This window comes from Neurospora crassa, linkage group VII (assembly GCF_000182925.2).
Source record: "Neurospora crassa OR74A linkage group VII, whole genome shotgun sequence".
Lineage (NCBI taxonomy): Eukaryota > Fungi > Ascomycota > Sordariomycetes > Sordariales > Sordariaceae > Neurospora > Neurospora crassa.
In genome coordinates, this window is record NC_026507.1 from 4192007 (window position 1) to 4210533 (window position 18527).

The 18527-nt window shown below is 43.3% G+C and overlaps 3 protein-coding genes across 3 annotated transcripts; 2 read left to right on the top strand and 1 right to left on the bottom strand.

Annotated features, from left to right (window-relative positions):
* The first annotated feature begins 62 nt into the window (after positions 1-62).
* On the top strand, positions 63-4396 carry NCU05895 (calcofluor white hypersensitive protein). Its single transcript, XM_954793.3, has 8 exons — positions 63-705; positions 812-979; positions 1057-1389; positions 1468-1594; positions 1723-1764; positions 1827-1911; positions 1971-2016; positions 2069-4396. Exons 1-8 carry the CDS (start codon positions 612-614, stop codon positions 4078-4080), a joined length of 2907 nt encoding a protein of 968 aa, XP_959886.2. The 5' UTR covers positions 63-611; the 3' UTR covers positions 4081-4396.
* A 1207-nt stretch (positions 4397-5603) lies between these two features.
* Positions 5604-7016, top strand: NCU05896 (SesB; the record flags this gene model as incomplete). Its single annotated transcript, XM_954794.1, has 3 exons — positions 5604-5668; positions 5895-6546; positions 6669-7016. The coding sequence occupies 3 exons, from the start codon at positions 5604-5606 to the stop codon at positions 7014-7016; spliced, it is 1065 nt and encodes a 354-aa protein (XP_959887.1).
* Positions 7017-8210: 1194 nt separating this feature from the next.
* On the bottom strand, positions 8211-10735 carry NCU05897 (l-fucose permease). Its single transcript, XM_954795.3, has 3 exons — positions 10326-10735; positions 9794-10243; positions 8211-9728 (listed from the first exon to the last, which is right to left on the bottom strand). Exons 2-3 carry the CDS (start codon positions 10024-10026, stop codon positions 8546-8548), a joined length of 1416 nt encoding a protein of 471 aa, XP_959888.1. The 5' UTR covers positions 10027-10243; positions 10326-10735; the 3' UTR covers positions 8211-8545.
* Positions 10736-18527: the final 7792 nt, after the last annotated feature.

Below are 18527 nucleotides of genomic sequence, written 5' to 3' on the forward strand. Positions count from 1 at the left end.
GGTACTTAAGTACCCACCCTGGCCCTGTTGACCGGGCATGGAAGTGACATCCATTGGAAGATCCCGCCCATGGACTGACTGACTTATAAGCGGCACTAACAACCCAATTCGCCAATCGCCGCTCGTCACTCGTCCCGTAATCGCCGGGCTGTTAGTGCTGCAATGATTCAGTTGGGTGACAGGGACCTGAATCACGATCCTGCGCTTTGGCTTCCCTTTGGTGAGCTTTTCTTTTCAGACTGAGGCATGCCGCCGGTGTTTGTCATCGGACCACATGCCGAGCTTCCCATCCGTCGGGTGTCTCGAGTCTTGCTCTTTTTTTTTTCTCTCGAGCTTCATCAGTTTTCTCTCTTTTATCCCTTCTTTTCTTCCCTTTCTGGCCTCACTCTCTTCGTGGCCCGTCATTGTGTTTACATACTCGACCGGCGATCAGAGGCCCTGACATGTTGTCCACCAAATCCCACTAACTCCGGATCCGACGACCCCTCCACTATCGCCAATCTTTCCTGGAGAATCCAGCCAAAACTGGACGTTGCGCGACAAGTTGAAAGCTCCAAGTCCGCGATATCTCCGCCGCGAACACAACAACAACTGCCAGTCAGTCTGCCACCATGGCGTCGTCCAGGTACAAGGACAAGGATGCCGGCGTCGTGCTCTCCTTCAACGGCCAATGGATCAGCTGGACACACACTGTCGTGGCCTATGGTATGTCAATATTTACTTGCCCGCACTACATAGAGGCTATTCCGAGCAACCCCGGCATGTCATCATACGTACCTACCTGTGCTAACACCTCCCAATGCGACACCAGCTGCCTTCCTTAGCGCCCTCATCATCGGATGCGCCCTCCACTACCACAAGATCGTGAAGAACGAGTGGTATGGCTACCCTGACGAGTGGTTTCCCTCTGTCTCTGCCACCATTGGCGACCGATATCCCGAACGATCTATATTCATGATCTTTATCGCCATCACTTCCGGTACGCTCAACAATACAATACAAACCCCCCAAGCCACCACAAAATGCGCCTTGCGCCGCCATACTAATATCCGGCAGGTCCGAGATTCGCCCTTGTTGGACTTTGGTATCTCTTGACTGCCAAGCCCGGCCGTGTTCTCCCCAAGGCAATTGCGATTTCCGGTGTCATCCGAACTCTTACTTGCGGCGGCTGGACCTACATCACCTCGACCGACGACCATGACTGGCATGATATCCTCATGATCTTGTACATCGTCTTTACAATCCCTTGGACTACCGGATGCATTGCGCTGAGCCCTCCAAACGCAAAGGCGATCAAGTACAGAAAGTGGATTGCCGGTAGCTTCTTTGGCACCTTGGTTCCCTTGGTATACTTCTTTATCCAGCACAAGGTCCACCGTGTGGCCGGAGGTAGGTTCCCAGTCCTGGAGATGCTCTTGCGCCAAACACAATACAATGTGCTAACCTTTGCGCCAATGCGCCGCACAGCCTACACCGTTTACGCTTTCTTCGAATGGGCCCTCATTCTCTTCGATGTTGCCTTTGATGCGGTAACTGCTTTGGACTTTGACACGTTCGAGGTGGTTGTCAAGGATGTCAAGGGCGCGAGCAAGGGGTACGTCCAATGGCTCCCACGATAAGCCTCTGTTCTTCTATTTTGCGCGCTTCTGTACATACACAGCCATGTGTGCGATGCCCAGATCAAAAAGACAAGCCAGATTCTAAATCAGACTTTTTGTATAGTGCCAACGCCTCGTCCGTTCCTGCTGCCGTACTTGAGAAGGAGTAAGCAAGCCATTGTCCTTTTCCACTCCTCCCGTTCGTCCACTGATAAAATTGTTACACAGGAAGGAGAAGGCCACTGCCGGCGTATACTCTGCCGGGTTCAACCTGGGCCCTGCTCTCGACATTGCCGCTGATGTTTACCATGGCGTACGTACAACACTATACACCACAAGCCCTTGGAGGAGTTCTGTCTGACATGGTCGTAGTTCGTCTTCTGGTCCACCCTGACCAGCTTGGGTCTTGTCATCTGGTGTAAGTCAATGTCTGAATCTCCTCACCCTGTCTAGCATACTGATTTTTGTAGATTTCCCTCTCTGGCACATGGGTATATCTGGCTACGAAGCCTTCGTCATGGCCACCATTTCTCCCGTTCTTCTCGGCATTCGGCCTTTGCGCTCCCTCATTGTCAACAACCAGCGCCTCTTCCATGTCCTCTCGCTCGCTGGTTTGTTGGCCTACAAGGTCCACGACCCCGTCTACCGCCTCTTCACTGTCGGTTTCGGTGTCTTTATGGGCTGCCTTGCTTGGGCTGCTACTTGGTCTTCGGACTCTGTGCATCCTTCTAGGCTCGAGAGCCGCGTCATTGCTTGGCTCGCCGGTCTTCTCATGTCCTCCATTGCCAAGTTCGCCTGGTACACCAATAATCCAATCTGGCCCGTCATGCACGCCGAGAACGGTGGGTGGAACGGGACTGGTCTTGTTCTTGCCATCTTGGCTGTGCTCAGGTTCACTCGCAAGGCTCCCCTTAACAGCTGGGGCGTCAGCCAGCAGAAGAATGGCTCTTCCCTCCTTTCCGCCATTGGCATTGGTGGTCTCTTCTTCGCCATCCACTCCCTGCTCTCGGATACCAGCACCATGATTCTCTGGGTTTGGGGTGGCTTCCCTGTCCGTGGCCCTGTCTCCAACGTTCATGCCTACTACACCATTGCTGCCATGACAGGCGGTCTTCTCATCGGTGTCTTCAGGCCTGGCATGATTACCAATTGGACCGCATACGGTGTTGCCTGCGTTGGTGCTGCCATGCTCACCTTGTATGAGCAGTGGTTCGGCTACTATGGCGCCTTGATCCTGACCACCTACCTCATGGCCATCGCCGTGCCCATGATCAGCAAGGCTGCCAAGAAGAACCCAGCTGTCACTTTTGGTGTCGGCTTCTTGTTCTACAACCTCCTTGTCCTCTTCCACGTTTGGGTGGTAGCCTACGCTTTCGTCCCTGGTGGCCCTTACGTCCGCGAACACACCGATTGGATCATGCTCACCACTATGCTCACCATCGGCGCCGGTGTCTTTGACCTCGTTTCGGGACAAGCCAACCACAAGTACGCTGCTTCCACTGACCGTCGCAGCTCTCCTCTTGGCCACCGCAAGTACCACGTTGGCATCCTCGGCCTCCTCAACATTCTTTTCCTCGTCGCCAACTTCCTCCGCTTCCCCTCGTATGACTACAAGCCCTACCACGCCGAAGACCGTCTCTTCACGGCCGGCATTTGGACCATCCACTTTTCGCTCGACAACGACATGTGGTCTTCTGAGTACCGCATGCGCGACCTCATCAAGGAGTTGGAGGTTGATGTCATCGGCCTTTTGGAATCTGATCTCCAGCGAATCATCATGGGCAATCGCGACACCACCCAGTTCCTCGCCGAGGACCTTGGTATGTACGTTGACTACGGTCCGGGTCCCAACAAGCACACGTGGGGTGCCGCTTTGCTCTCCAAGTTCCCGATTCTCAACTCCACCCACCATTTGCTTCCCTCTCCCGTGGGTGAACTCGCTCCCGCAATCCACGCCACGCTCGATGTCTACGGCTCCCTAGTGGACGTCTTTGTCTTCCACTCCGGCCAAGAAGAAGACCCCGAGGACCGCCGTCTCCAATCCGAATACCTCGCCAAACTCATGGGCTCCATCCCGGCCGACCGGCCCGCCCTTCTGCTTTCTTATCTCGTTACCAAGCCCCTGGAAGGAAACTACAACACGTACGTCTCCGACATTTCGGGCATGCACGATGTCGACTACACGGATTGGGACAGATGGTGCGAGTATATCCTTTATAAGAATCTTCTCCGCACTGGCTACGCCCGCGTGAGCAGGTCAACCATTACAGACACGGAGTTGCAGGTTGCCAAGTTTATCGTGCCCAAAGACGATGCGGATAAGGGGAGGATATTGGCGGCGAGCAAGGAACAGAGGGATAGGAGGGTAGAAGAACAGCAGGTGCCGGATGGGTGGAGGTTCCCGGCGCTGTTTAGGGGCGAGGGAGTCAGGGGGCATCATTATCATGTCTTTGATGAACCTAGGTACTATTTTTATTTCTAAGGGAGGAAGAGGAAATGGATACGCAGAGAGAGAGAGGTGGCAACCAAGGGGAGAGATAGGACATCGGCAGGAAGGGGTTTATTTGGGTTGATCTTGTCAGACAGGTTGGACGTTTGTGTGGTGACTGGGGAATGAATTGACGGGTTAATGATGGATGAAGACTCAAAGAAGCTGTCAGGGGATGCTGTAGTACCTAGGTAATTGTATTTTATGGGTTTATGGGTAATGAATCTAGGATTTTGGCATTTCCGTGGTCGTTGGTGTGCCGCCAAGGTGAACCCAGAGTCCAGGAACTACTACATTTCCGAGCAAGCGGTACGTCTTTTCATTTCTTCGACTTGAGTCCGTCCTTTTTTTTTCCAACCTCAACAACCAACATGGGACTGACTGGATGCGGTGACTCCAACAGTCCAGCCGTGCTAATCACCTGGCATCCTTCCAGGTTGAATCAAGGTATCCCCCAGTCCGTCCAGGCTTGTCGTGAGGAGATTACAAGAGGTACGTTCTCTTTCCTCCTCACTTTCGTTTAAGGGCATCAAAGTTTTGCAAACAAGAAGTACCTTAAACTTCAAGGTGATTATGTACTAGTGAAGCATGCTTCGTCCCCCACCAGCCGCACACGACCCCTCTTTATTCCGCATTTGTATTTGTTACTGGTTCTCGCACTCCCATACGTAGTAGCACGCCCCAAGTGTTTACCTACGTACCAATATTCCGTCCCAAGTGGCGCCCACGCAACTTGCTTCAAGGGGTGATGGCCGTGCCTGTTGTTGTGATTTACTAGGTGTACACACGGCACTCCGAGTCGTCCAGATCTCCTCTTCAACTCGCCATCCAACTAACACCTTTTCGGGGTCTCCGTATGGCAGTTCACCAATCCATTGATTAGAGGTACCTACCTATCGTCAGCTCTGTTATCGGCCAGTCTTACCTAGCCCTTCCCCATTCCACCCATTTGCTGCCCGATTTGCCCACCCTTTTGGCCTCACACCATCCAGCCAGATATTATCGGCCAAATCGAACTCATTTCATGTCCAGGTACCCGCTCAACAGAGGATTAACAGTCATATTCCTCTCGTCGTTAACTTGCGAATGAGGATTAATAAACAGCAGAACCGATTGACTACTCTAGCCTTTAGCCCTTCGTCCCGCGCCGACAACTACACCTTTGCCCTTGCGGACCGAAATTTCACAGCAACGTTCGCAATGCTCACGCCGAGAGTCGGCAATGCTCTGGGCTGCCAGTCAGACCCCTCTGAGCTTGTCGCTAAAGTTGCACAACGGCTGTGTCTGAAGTGCGCCACGGCTGATAGCTTGTCCAACACCTTCCAATCACCCGGACTAACCTTCCTACGAGCTGGGCTTTGAAACGAGCGGCATGCACGTTGGCAACAACTCAGGCTTCGCTTCGGGCAGAAATGGACACTTTCAATCGAGGCTCTATCCTCTGGCATGCTTGGCATGTCTGCTGTCTTCAGGAATCAGAATCTATAGACAAGTTTCTTACATCGACACATATCAACATGGCTATCCCCCATCATTTACCCAGATATCGATGCGGCAACCTCTTCCAAATGTTTCTCTTCAAGTACACCCTGCCTTAGCCCATCAAATCTTTGGTGGAGTCTTGACGCTGGGTCACTTGGAATGAATACGGCGAACGAAGATGTTTCACGGTCAAGACATAACTGTCCTTCACGAACCCCCTAATCCACAAGTGGAGTAAGTCAGGCATTTGCGTTAGCTTTGCGTTTCAACCCAGCTCGTCGTTATTCACGCATGAGGCTCAGCCTACTGACCGAATCTGCACATAGTATTGTCTTTGTGCACGGTTTTACAGGGCACCCTAAATCGACGTGGACGCTCGAGGCGGCCAAGGTCCAGCAACGGACCAGAGCAGGAGGACAACATGGCTGTGATGTGTTCTGGCCGCAAGACTTGCTGCCAACGACAGTTCCGAGCGCTCGAATTCTAACCTACGGCTATGACACCAGAATTCGCCACTTCGTTCTAGGGCAAATTAGCAAGAACTCGGTCCCAGACCACGGAAGGGACTTTTTAAATACTTTGGAAGCCTGGAGGAGATCGTCGGACGAGGCATCCCGCCCCCTCATCTTCGTCGCCCACAGCTTGGGAGGTTTGGTTGTCAGAGAAGCTCTCAAACAAGCCAATCATTTCCGTACCACACATCCACATAACTACGCCGTCCTTTCATCCACCATCGCACTCATGTTCTTCGGAACACCCCACCGCGGGGCTGATCCTCGGAGCATATTACACCGCGTCCTTTCAGCCTCCGTAATCAGGATCGGGATGAGCGTTAATAGACACATTGTCGATACCCTTCTTCCAAGTGTCAATAAACAGTCCGAACTCGATGATTTCAGGATGCTAGCATTGGAAGCAAACTTGCAAGTCTACTCGTTCCAAGAAGAAGTCGGCCTTGGACTACTACTTGGTAAAAAGGTCAGTTTACAAAATAGTTTGTCAAGTTGCACGTCATACATCTAGGCACTTCTACAGGTAACGGACCTACATGTAAAATTGCACTTGGCTGGTGAGACTGACCTACCATGGCATGCTCCTAGGTTGTCGGGTACTATTCATCCTACCTTGGCCCACCTGTGATTGAGACCATACAGCACATCGGCGACAACCACATGGACATGTGTCGATTCTACGGTTTTGATGATCCGGGATACTTCAAGGTCGCGGCAGCTTTTCAACGGATTCTCGCTAGCATCACCGCAGTCTGTATCCGCGCAAACCCTTCTTCAGCTGACGAACGCTTGAACCGGGTTGGTATCATGGCAGGCCCTAGTGATGTTGCGGCACGAACTTTCCAACGACTAGTCGCACCTCACACGCCCCTCGCTCGAACTGTGGATAAGATTCAGTCAGTCGGAAAGGCTGTTTCTCGTCTTACCGATGTATGAAACGTCTAGGGACCGCGCCACAGATTGAAGCATCGCCACAATCAGAAAGGAATGTCGGAGCTTGTGAGGTCATGTTTGGCATAACGGAGGGGGCTCGGAGGCGAAATAAGTGAGTGCTGTTCATGTCTCTAGCGACTTCTTGGACAGATAGGAACAGGCTTAAGATATAGTTGGACATCATGCTTAACGAGCAAGAAGAGGTATATTGTATGGTTCCTAAGAAGGAGTTCCTTGCCGTCTTTGTTTGTGAGGTCTTACTTTCTCTTCAAACAAGCTGTCTCTATCCAGTGGACCAGTGCTATACATGCCCTTTTTACACGTCAATGATACCGATGGTGTAGGCCAGCGGAAAACGTCGGATTTGTCAATCTAGGTATGTACCGTAGTGGGAAAATCTGGTTCCAGACATACGTTGTTGTTGTTGGACAATAACTACAATTGATGTTTAAAAAACAATGTATGTTTCTTATAGGGGGTAAGCGCTGTAATATAGTGTGTCCTTAGTCTTGGAGCTAGGTCGGGTCCGAATTTCGAAATTTTTTAAAGTCTCAAAGTCTTAAAGTCCTACCTTCCTTCCTCCCCCCCGGGCGACCTTTATTAACGGAAAGAACCAGCCATTTCTTCCAGAAATAACCAAGTAGCCTAGTGGCCAAGTGGTTATTGAAGTAGTTCTTCATTTTCATTCTTTCTACTCATAACCTTTATTCGATTCCTATTCGTAATTAACTTTTTGGAACTATTCTAAAAGCCCAGACCTTCCGAGTTCAAATGCCGGCTTTCACCTTAGTACTTAGAGTCTTCTAAAAATACCTCTATTAAAGTATAGAAGGTTACTACCTATAGTATTCCCTATATTTTTTTCATTTATAGGGCCCTAGGAGACAATTAATGTCTAGGAGACAATCAATGTCTGGAAAACAGTTACTGTTTTCTAAACATTGATTGTCTGTCAGACAACGCTTGTTGCAATTCAGGGTTTCCCGCTTCGGTACCTCTAGTTTCCACTGCCATCAACATTTGTCAAAACTGATCCTGTATAGGTATATGTACTCGTACCGGTACGGTAGGTAGGTAGGTATTGTACGACAACGAGCAAGCATGGACAGGGAAAGATTAATCTCGGTACTGAGATACATAGTGCAACGAATAGGCCATGTAAGATTATCTTTTAGGGAACTGCAAGTGCACCAACGTGGTAGGATATTCCCCTGCCAACCTAAAGTTTTTTTGTTCAGGTTCAGGACACTGTGTCGGTAAACCCCAGTTGATGATTAAGCTTTGGGGGGTATTGTCAAGAGTCATGACATGCAAGAACCCGTCATTATCCCTAGAGGTATCAAGACGAATTAAATAGCGAGGAGTAGAAGTATGCATAACAGTCATAATATTCATTGATCATCAGGGCGTCTATCCAACCATGACCCATTTTCTCTTGGGCCGGACCTCATCCATCTTCTCCAAGGGTATATTCAACTCTTTTCAACATAACTTCAAACTCCATTCGAGGGTTATCCTCACCAGCCTCGCCATTACAGGCCCTTCTCGCCGACTGTCTGCTCTTCCATCCCCACGGCTTCCTCCTCGTCCACGACCGACTTGGAAACAACACCATCCTCTCTGTCCCTCACACCAATCTCCGCCGTAGTAAAGGCATCACAGGTATCCCTGTACCACGGCCAAAAGTTGACGGCAAGCGCATACGTCCACGCCACAGCAAAGAAGGCTAGGGGAACAACCATACTCATGGCCGTATCATGCATATCCGCCACGGCGCCCATCAGCGGGGGGACCACAGCGCCACCAAAGACACCGGCAACAAGGAAGCCTGAGCCGCGCTTTGTGTGCCTACCGAGCCCGCGCATACCCAGCGCCATGATGGTGGGGAAGCAGATGGACTCGAAGAAGAGGGTGACGTAAAGCAGGGACATGCCCGTGTTTTCTCTCTGGGTGATGGTAGGGGCGACGAAGATGATGCATGCAGTGAGAAAGAGAAGGAAAACCTTGCGCGGGCGGACGAAGTGCATGATGGCTGCGCCGGCGAAGCGGCCAACGGCGAATGTCCCCTGAGCACCAGCCAGGAACTGAGCTCCCAAGGCGGAATCGGTGTTTTTGCGGGTTTCCGTCACGTAGTTGATGAAGTAACCGGCAATGGCAATCTGCGCGCCCGTGTAGCAGAATTGGGAAAACGAGGCGTGGAAGAGGCGGTATTGTTTCCTGAATGGCTGGTCGGCATCGCCAGCATGGGTTTCAGCAGCCTGGTGCTGCATGTCTGCGTCGGTGATCTCGGGCAGTTCGATGAGGAAGAAGACGACGGCAAGGATGTAGACAAAGACGGCGATGGCCAAGTACACCCACTGCACGTTTTGGAGGGCGAGGTTATCGTCGAAACCGAAGAAGACGTACGATCCGAGCACGGGGGCTACAACGGTACCAATACCGTTGAAAGCCTGGGCAAAGTTGATACGGATTTCCGAGTACTTGGGCGGGCCGCATACAGTGATGTACGGGTTGGCGGCCGTCTCAAGAGAGCCCAGACCGTTGCCAATGATAAAGATGCAAACACAGAAGCCGGCGAAGGACTTGGCCTTGATGCACGGGATCGCGAGAAGGGCGCCGAGGCCATAGAGGAAGAGACCCCAGATAAAGACGGCACGGTAGCTGAAGCGGCGAAGAATGTAGGCGGCATGGCCAAGGGAAGCGAGGGGGTAGGCACTGGGAAGAAGAAAAAGAGGTTAGCGGAGGTGGTGGTAGGAGTGGGGCGGAGAGGAAAGACATACCCAAAGTAAGCGGCTTGAAGACCAGCAGATCTCGCCTTTGTGATGTGGAGTGTCTCCTGAAAGTGCTTGTTCAGGGTGTCGAGCAGGCCATAGCTGAAGCCCCAGAGGAAGAAGAGGATGGTGACAAGGCAGAGGGGAAGGAGGGATTCTCGGAGGGAGAGCTCGGCTGCCTTTGTGACCTTGTCATCGCGCACTCGCAAGGAGCGCCTCTTCCACCACTCTCTCGAGAACATGGTGTTGAGTGTCACGGAGTGTCTTGTTGACTGGACTGTATCGTCCGTGTATGGGTAGGTGGGACAAGAATGGAGAAGGAAGTTCCAAAATCACCGGCAGGGCATGGGATTGAAGCTGTTGGGCCTGGGGGACAAAGTAGGTATCGGAGGAAGGATGCTGTGCCAGTCAACAACGAGGGCGTCGTGGCAACATAAATATACAAGACGGATCCAGACTCTGTTGAGTTGCACCTGTTCAGCGATGCTGTCTCTCTCCAGCCGGTTAAACACTCAACCGGGATAAAATCAGGGCAGCCTACCTAGCACGAGCTGGGCTGCGTGGTCTAGTAGTCTAGTCTAGCTAGTTCCATTGCAACCATTGTTCCGTGATGAGGAGGGTCCCGTCAGGCTGGGGACATGTTGTCTATCAACGGTGTCTAGCCAAATGGGTAGGCCATGTCCCGAGATATCGAAAGGTTCCCCATGGGACTTGTCGTCATGCCGCCTACATTCTAGACTGATTCTAGCCCGACCTAACTGAAGAGGCTCAAGGTCAGCTGGGCTGTCTCGCGCTTGTCTCGTTGTCTGGGGATGTTGGGGCCCATTCTGGAGCCAGTTGTGTCTGCGGGCGTCGATAGACGTCCAACATCGGGCCGATTCTGCATCTTTGTCCGGGGTTGTCCGGGGTTTTGTCCGTCGATGTTCTGGTTCTTCTCTGCCGGGGCCCCCCTGGCACCCCCACAACACGGGGTAGGAGGCGGGGGAAAGGGGCATCGATCACCAGTAGGCAAGTGGAGTGATGGTGGTTGGTTGAGTTTGGTTTGTTCGTGTTCGTTCGACGGAGCGAGGTGGTACTGTACATCACGCATCTGGGGGGTCTGGGGCGATCTGTTGCTGACCGCTTGAGAATCCATGTGCTGTTCGTGACAAATAACCTCAGCAACAGTTCCAGGACCGGGAAAACGTCGGCTACCTAATGCGTGTAGAGGTAGAGGTCCATACGTAGGATGGTAGGTAAGGGTCGGTTGGGGGAAGGGGGGGTCCGCTTTGCTGCTTGAGCCAACAACGAAGTCCTGGCAGCCCGTGATGTGAGAACTGAACTGATGGAACGCTGAGATGCCCAAGGGGGGTCTGTGGGGGAGGGTCTCCATCGACCCCATCTTTCACTGCGGGGAAGGAGGTGTCAGTGGTGGTACTCCCCCATGGGGAACGAATGGGGAAGGCATGTTCAACAGGGTTAGCGCTGACGCCCGATGAACGCCGATTGGCTTACAGTTCAGCACGGGCCCCACGTCACCCCGAAGTTTGCCCGTCTGAGCCCGCTTCGTCCCCGCCATGCCAACTCCGCAATTGACTTGCTGCCTTGGTACGGCTCGTTTAAGCATCAAGCTCACTGAGTAGAGGTACTGTATTCGTCGGTTAGCTCGGTTACTTCAGTTAGAGGTAAGTTAGGAGCATGTGGATGCATTTGGCCAAACCAGCCATGTGGGGCCATCCTTCCGTTTGGGGTTCACTCGCAGCGAAGTGGAAGCTCCCGTCCTGCCTGGAAACGACCCGGATAATCCGACTGTGTTCGATTCCAATCCGACTATATAGGGGCCGTCTGGCCAATAGCACAACCATGTTACCGCCCGCCAATTTCCCACCAAAATGACATACGTGCAATATCTGTACCAAAAGTTATTAGGAATTATATATATGAGGTTCTCTAATATTGTGATTTACGTTGAAGGTATTGAAATTGTAGAGTTTATATTTATATTAGTATAATTATATTTATTGGTATTAGTAGTACTAGTTCGATTAGTAAGATTAGTACTATTGCTATTGTTATTATTAGTACAATAATTGCTATGATTACTACTAGTTAGACGGTGGTAGTTAATATAAATTTAAATATAGTTAGGAGGGAGGAGGTATCCCTTAATACGGTTGGTACTAGTATTGATACCCTTAATATATTAGTAACGGCGGCGAGGGAGGTTAGTAGTAGTATTATTAATTTTGGAACTCCCGTAGCTGTGCTTCTAGTTGTGCTTCGCGTTGCTATAACTCTCTTAATTCGTAGAGTTGTAAATAGAGTTGTGCCGCTTCTTATTTCGCACTCTTTGCTTTTGCCTTTGCCTCTTATTCCTTTTAATTTACTAGTATTGCTTTAGTTATTTTTTTTTTTTTGGGCGGTAGTTAAGTTAATATTTTGGGAGGGGTATTATAAATTAGATTATATTTAATATTAGAGGAGGAGGGGGTGAGACGAGGTATAGCGGGTATAAGTTAGGTACTATTGCGAGCCTTCTAGCGATTAGTAATAATTGGGAGGGGGTCTCTCTTTTTGTATAATATTAGCTAATTTATAGATAAAGGTTGTAAAAGTCTAGTTAATATAGTAGTTATATTAAATAATAGAGGATTACTTACTTTCTTTAGTTTTAACTACTAATATTTATTAATTATACTTTGAAGTATAGTACCGCCCGTATTTATAATATTAAATAAATTATATTAGTAGGGTAATTTATATTGATGGTTAAAGTTAGTAGAATACTACCTTTATATTTTAGCTAAATTATACTATTTAGTAATAGTATTGCTAGCGAATATAGTTTGCCGTTGGAATAATTCGAGGTACGTAAAGCTAGTAACGAATTTTACCCTCCCCAATGCAATATAATTATACTTCGTAACGCTCTTTAAAATTTGGTAAGTATATTTACTAGCGAAGTTCTCTTTAAAGCGCTTAAGGGTTTCGGTAATAATTCTTAATAGTTGGTTGAGATTAATACAATAATTCTTAAGTAGTGCTTTTAATACGCTATAGGCACCCTCTATACGAGAGGTTATACGTATACTAAAATTATAGTATAATTTAATAGCGAAATAGGTAAATTCGTACTTTAATAGGAGGTAAATATAAAGAAGGTAGTTGGTTATAGTTGTAAAAAGAGGGATTAATAATTATATAAATAATAATAGAAAGATGTAATTAATATACTTTTTTACTTAAGGAACTCCCTTAATAATACCTTCTATTACTAGTAGAATCCCTCTTCTATATTAAAATAGACTACCGCCTTCCAAACTCCTAGAATCCTATTTGTATTAGCGAATTAATTACGGTTTAAACCGTTAGGAGCTTTACTATTACTATTAATGGGTTAGTTGTAAGGGTTCTTAATATTTAATTCTAAATAGTATTTATAGTTATCCCTATTAAGTATTATAGTAGTAATATAATAAGCATTAAAGTCTTTATTGGTAGAGTTAATATTTATATAAGAGTAATTTTTATATAGATAATTCTTATTGCTACTTTAATTATTTAGTATTGTACTATTAAAATTACCCTCCTATTTCTTTTTAATATTGAAGGCGACGTTCTTTATTATGTATTAGAAATAAATTTAGTATTAGGTAATAAGGAAGATTATTTAGTAAGCTTTTTTATAAATTTTATTGTAGTTTATAATAATAATTAGAAGGGAGGGGATACTATATTTTGAGAGTATAGTTTCGATTTATTGAAATGTCTATATAAAGTAAGTTTCCTTCTCTCTATTTAATAAGTAGTAAATAATATTGAAAATTATATATATAGCTATTATACTATATATTTGAAGGAGAGGTATATTGAATTTATTGATTTTATACGTATAGTTTAAGCTTATAACTTTTGGATTTTTCTTTAATTGTTCAATATATTAGGGATAAGTTTAGAATATTTTCTTTATTAAACTATCCTTTTCGTTATTATAATAATAAACGTTCTTATAAATGTTTTTGGTTTTAATTAAATTGTTTAAGAATTGTTGGGTAGGAATTAGAGTATTAATTAATTTCTATTTGTTAATTGCTAGTATATTAAAAATATTGCGCCTAGTAATTATAATATTAAATTCTTTATAGATAAATAAAGTAATATCGGTTAAGGAAGTCTTTAGTTGCTTTATTATATAAAGGATATTTTCCTCTACTTTACTAATACATTAAAGTTAGCGGTTAGCGGCGTAGTATATTACGCTATCCGGATTGAGGTTGTATATATAAGTAGATATTATAAGTGTGAATTATTATATTATAAATTTGGTGGATAATACGAGTTTTACTTTTTATTTATAGTTTTTTTTTATATTGTCCGTTAACAGTTGAAGGGTAGTTTCGATAGTCTTATACTTCTTACTATAGTATAACAGTCCTTTAAAATATTTGAAATTATATTACGCCGGTTTACTATAGCAGTAATTACTAGTGCGTATCTTAATAACCTTAAAACCGATTTCAGTAATTGCAATATTAATCTCTTTAACAGCAGCATTAACGTTAGTCTAAGACTAAATAGAAAGCTTATTAAAGGTAAGCTCCCCTTTACTAACCGACTTCGCTTTATTTAATATATTTAATTCTTTATTTAATTTATTACTCGACGACGAGGAGGACGAGGAGTTCGAACTTAAGGTCGATAGGGAGTAACAATAGCGGAATAGAGCGATAGCGGGAATTGGAGATAGCTTCTCTTCTTTAATAAGTTTATTAATATCGAGAAACTCTTTATTATTATTGCGTAGTTCGGTCTTAATCTATTTAAGAGAGGGAGTCGGATTAAGTACGCGTGCGGGCGCGAGTATGGGGGAGGAGGCGGTTAGATTTACGATTTTAAGTATTTCTATAGTATACGGTTAATTACTATATTAGACGAGAACCCCCCCTTTAATATTATATTTATTAATTACGATGGTAAATAATAACGGTAATGGCGACGGCGATGTGTTCGATTGCTTTAATCGTTACTATTAATGTATAGAAATGTTACTCGATGTTGCTCGCTAGCAAATTTAGCGGGCGCTAATATGGTGGCTTACGATTTGCTATTGGCTAGACGTGTTAGGAGGCCAAGAGCTCGTACACCGAAGTACCTCAACGGCTGCTACTCCCCTTCGTTAACCGACGCGTAGGATTACTAACAATAACGCCTATATCGGATTAGGCTTATAAGAAAGATAATCCGGCACCGCGCTAAAGCGCCAAACTAGTACGAAATTCTATAATATTCATTAGCGGATAAATAAAGTTTATATAAATATAAAAGAGGTTTAATAGAACGTAATTTATTATAGTCAGTAACTATTAATATATTTTTAAATTAACCTTTAATTTACCGTCCCCTACGTATAGCTACGACCGTAGTTACCTCAGCCTACCTTTCGCTTATATTCCTAATAAATTAATAATTCTTCCTCCAAGAATTAAACTAATACTATTAAAATATATATACGTAGCAGCCGGTCTATTTCTCGCACTACTAAAGCTACTCCTCGTCCCTCTCGCACTACTACCCCTATAATTACTATAATTAAAATAATTTAACTTCCTCTACCTTTATTATAATAACGTTAACTTACTATAGAGTCCGTTGAAGAAAATAATAACGAAAACTACCCCCCTACGCCGCTCCGGGCTCCTTATTTGTACCCCTAAATTTCGGAAGCTAATAAACTTACGTATAAGTAATAATTATTCGAATTTTAGTTCGCCGTAATTAAATTCCTCCTCAATTACCTCCCTTCGTATATATTTTAATAGGAATAGTTCGCTTTCGTAGGCCTCACCAAATAAAATTTAATAAGAAACTACCCTCCTATCTCCACCGGGTTCTATTACTAGAATTACCTCTTCTATAATTAAATTTATATTTCTACTATAACTTCCCTTACTACCCTTTCGTCGGCAGTTATTACTATAGCCGCCCCTTTACTAACTGCAGCTACGTCGGCCTATATTAAATACCGGCCTAAATATAATATTATTAAATTTATTAACGAAAATTTCTTATAATTATAGAACTATTTCTACAACGTCGATATATACTTTTAGGAATACTTCCGTATTTCCCTCTCGTTCGCTATTAACTATATTAAGGGCAATCCTAAAAATATATAAATTAAATATATATTAGTTCTCTATAGTAAACCCAAGTATAATACTATTTATAATACGCCTATATAGAATAACCTCCGTACTTTCTTAAAAACCGAATATAATAGTAATACCTAAGCTATTAAATAATCCGCTCTTAATAAGTTCGAATATATATAGTAAAGCACCTCGAAAACCATTTGTAATTTCTATAACCGCTATTACACCGAAGAACTTAATCTATTATATAATTAACTAGAATATATTTAAATTATTACTTAAGCTAACCAATTATACCTTCTCTTTAAATAAAACATCCTCTTAATAACTAATATTAATATAATAAATAAAGTAATAACGTATATAGAATAGTTAGAAGGTTTAAAAAATATTAAACTATTTATATTATATTACTAAAACTAAATATCTTTAAAGTATAATCTATTATTTTTTTTATCTTCGTACCCTCCTACTTCCTCTTTAAATATCCCTTCTTAATTATTCTATAGTAATAACCCCTCCGATTTTCCCCGTCGCCCCCCTACTACTTTTTAAATAAATTTTAATTTTATTTATTTCCTTTATTACTAGAAAGGCTATATATATAGCCGGTATACCCAACCGAAGCTACTAAATACCTACTACAAATATAGTATAATAGGTTATTTTATAATAATATACTTAAACCGAACCTATTATAATTACAATTAAATCGGCTATCTAGTACGGAATTACCCTATCTCCGCAAATACCCCTTTATATAAAACAAATATAGAACCAATTATAATTAGAATAGTAACTACAATTACCTAGAATAATATAAGTAAATCGCAAATATATTTAGAAACGAAATTATTAATAAGGACTTATAGAAATTAGTAGAATATACGAAGGTTAATAAATTCGGGCGCGGAATTAAACTTAATTAATAAATATTTATTCCTATCGAACATAAAAATTAATTTAATACCCTATTATCTTATTAATTTTTCCCTTTAACCTATTCCTATATATAGTACAACTACTTATTTTATTAAAATATATAACTCCTATAGTACTAAACGGATAAAGTAAATTACTTTTACTATAGTTAAATCTCTAACCGTAGAAATTATCTTCGGTTACCCCTAGCTTTATAAATAAAACCCCAATATTAATTAGTAGTAATAATTATTTTAATTTCGTATTAAAATTAATAATTTCGTATTAAATATAATATTAACAAAGGAAGTATATAACACTATAATTATCCTAGTAAAGCTATAGTAGGATTTAATTTTATTATTAGACCCTTAAGAAATAATAAGGGTAGAGGAGGGTTTCCGCCCTCCTGTACATACGAATATCCTATTCGAAATCCCCTCTTCCTTAATATTAAAATTCGTAACCCTACCTATTGTAATAGAATTAACCGAATTACTTCCAATCCTTACCCCCCTAATAAAGGTTTTTCAAATAATATTTAATAATATCTACCCTACCCTAGTACCCCCTACAGAATTAGCGCTACTATAACCCTTAGAATTACTAAAAGAAATAAAAAGCGAACCCACTATCCCTAAACTAATTATTCTACCGGAATATAAAGAATTCCAATCGGTATTCGAAGCCTCAACTATACCCCTACTCTAATATAACCGGCTAAAGTATTATATTAATCTAATTAAAAGGGAATTAGCGTTTTAGGGATTAATTTATATATTAAACATTAAAAAATTAGAAATATTACGCAAATAATTAGCGGAAATACTCTAAAAAAAATAAATTCGTCCTTTTATTAACTTAGTAGGCACTCCTATTATTTTTATTCTAAAGAAGAATAAAAAGCTAAGGCTCTATATTAATTTTAGGGCGTTAAATAAAGTTATAAAGAAGAATTGTACAATACTACCCCTTATTTAGGAAATTCTAAATCGGTTATTATCGGCTAAAATCTTTATAAAATTGGATTTAAAGGACGTATACTATAGGATTTGGATTTAAGAGGGAAACGAAGAGAAGATAGCGTTTCGTACAAAGTACGGGCACTATAAATTCTTAATTATATTAATAGGATTAGCGAACGCGCCGGCAATATTTTAAATATATATTAATAATACATTAATAGGGTTAATAGATACAATATATATTATTTACTTTAATAATATTCTAATTTATAGTAAAAATAAAAAAAACTATATTAATTATATTAAGGAAGTCCTTTAATAGTTATAAAATTATAACCTCTATATAAACCTAAGTAAATACGAATTTTATATAAAGCGGGTATTATTTTTAAAATATATTATTTCTCTAGAAGGTATATCGATAGACTTAGAAAGGGTTATAATAATTATAGAATAAAAAATTCCAACGAACGTTTATAATATTTAGATTTTCCTAGGGTTTACTAAATTCTATTAACATTTTATAATATTATACTCTAAAATAACGGCGCCCCTAATAGAATTATTAAAGGAGGATAAACGGAGGCTATTCGAACTTATAAAGAAAACGGAAGAAGTATTCGTAGAATTCAAAAAACTATTTTAAGAAGCTCCTATATTGTACTACTTCAACTTAGTATTATAAATTCGAATAGAAATAGACGTATTAGACTTTATAATTAGGGC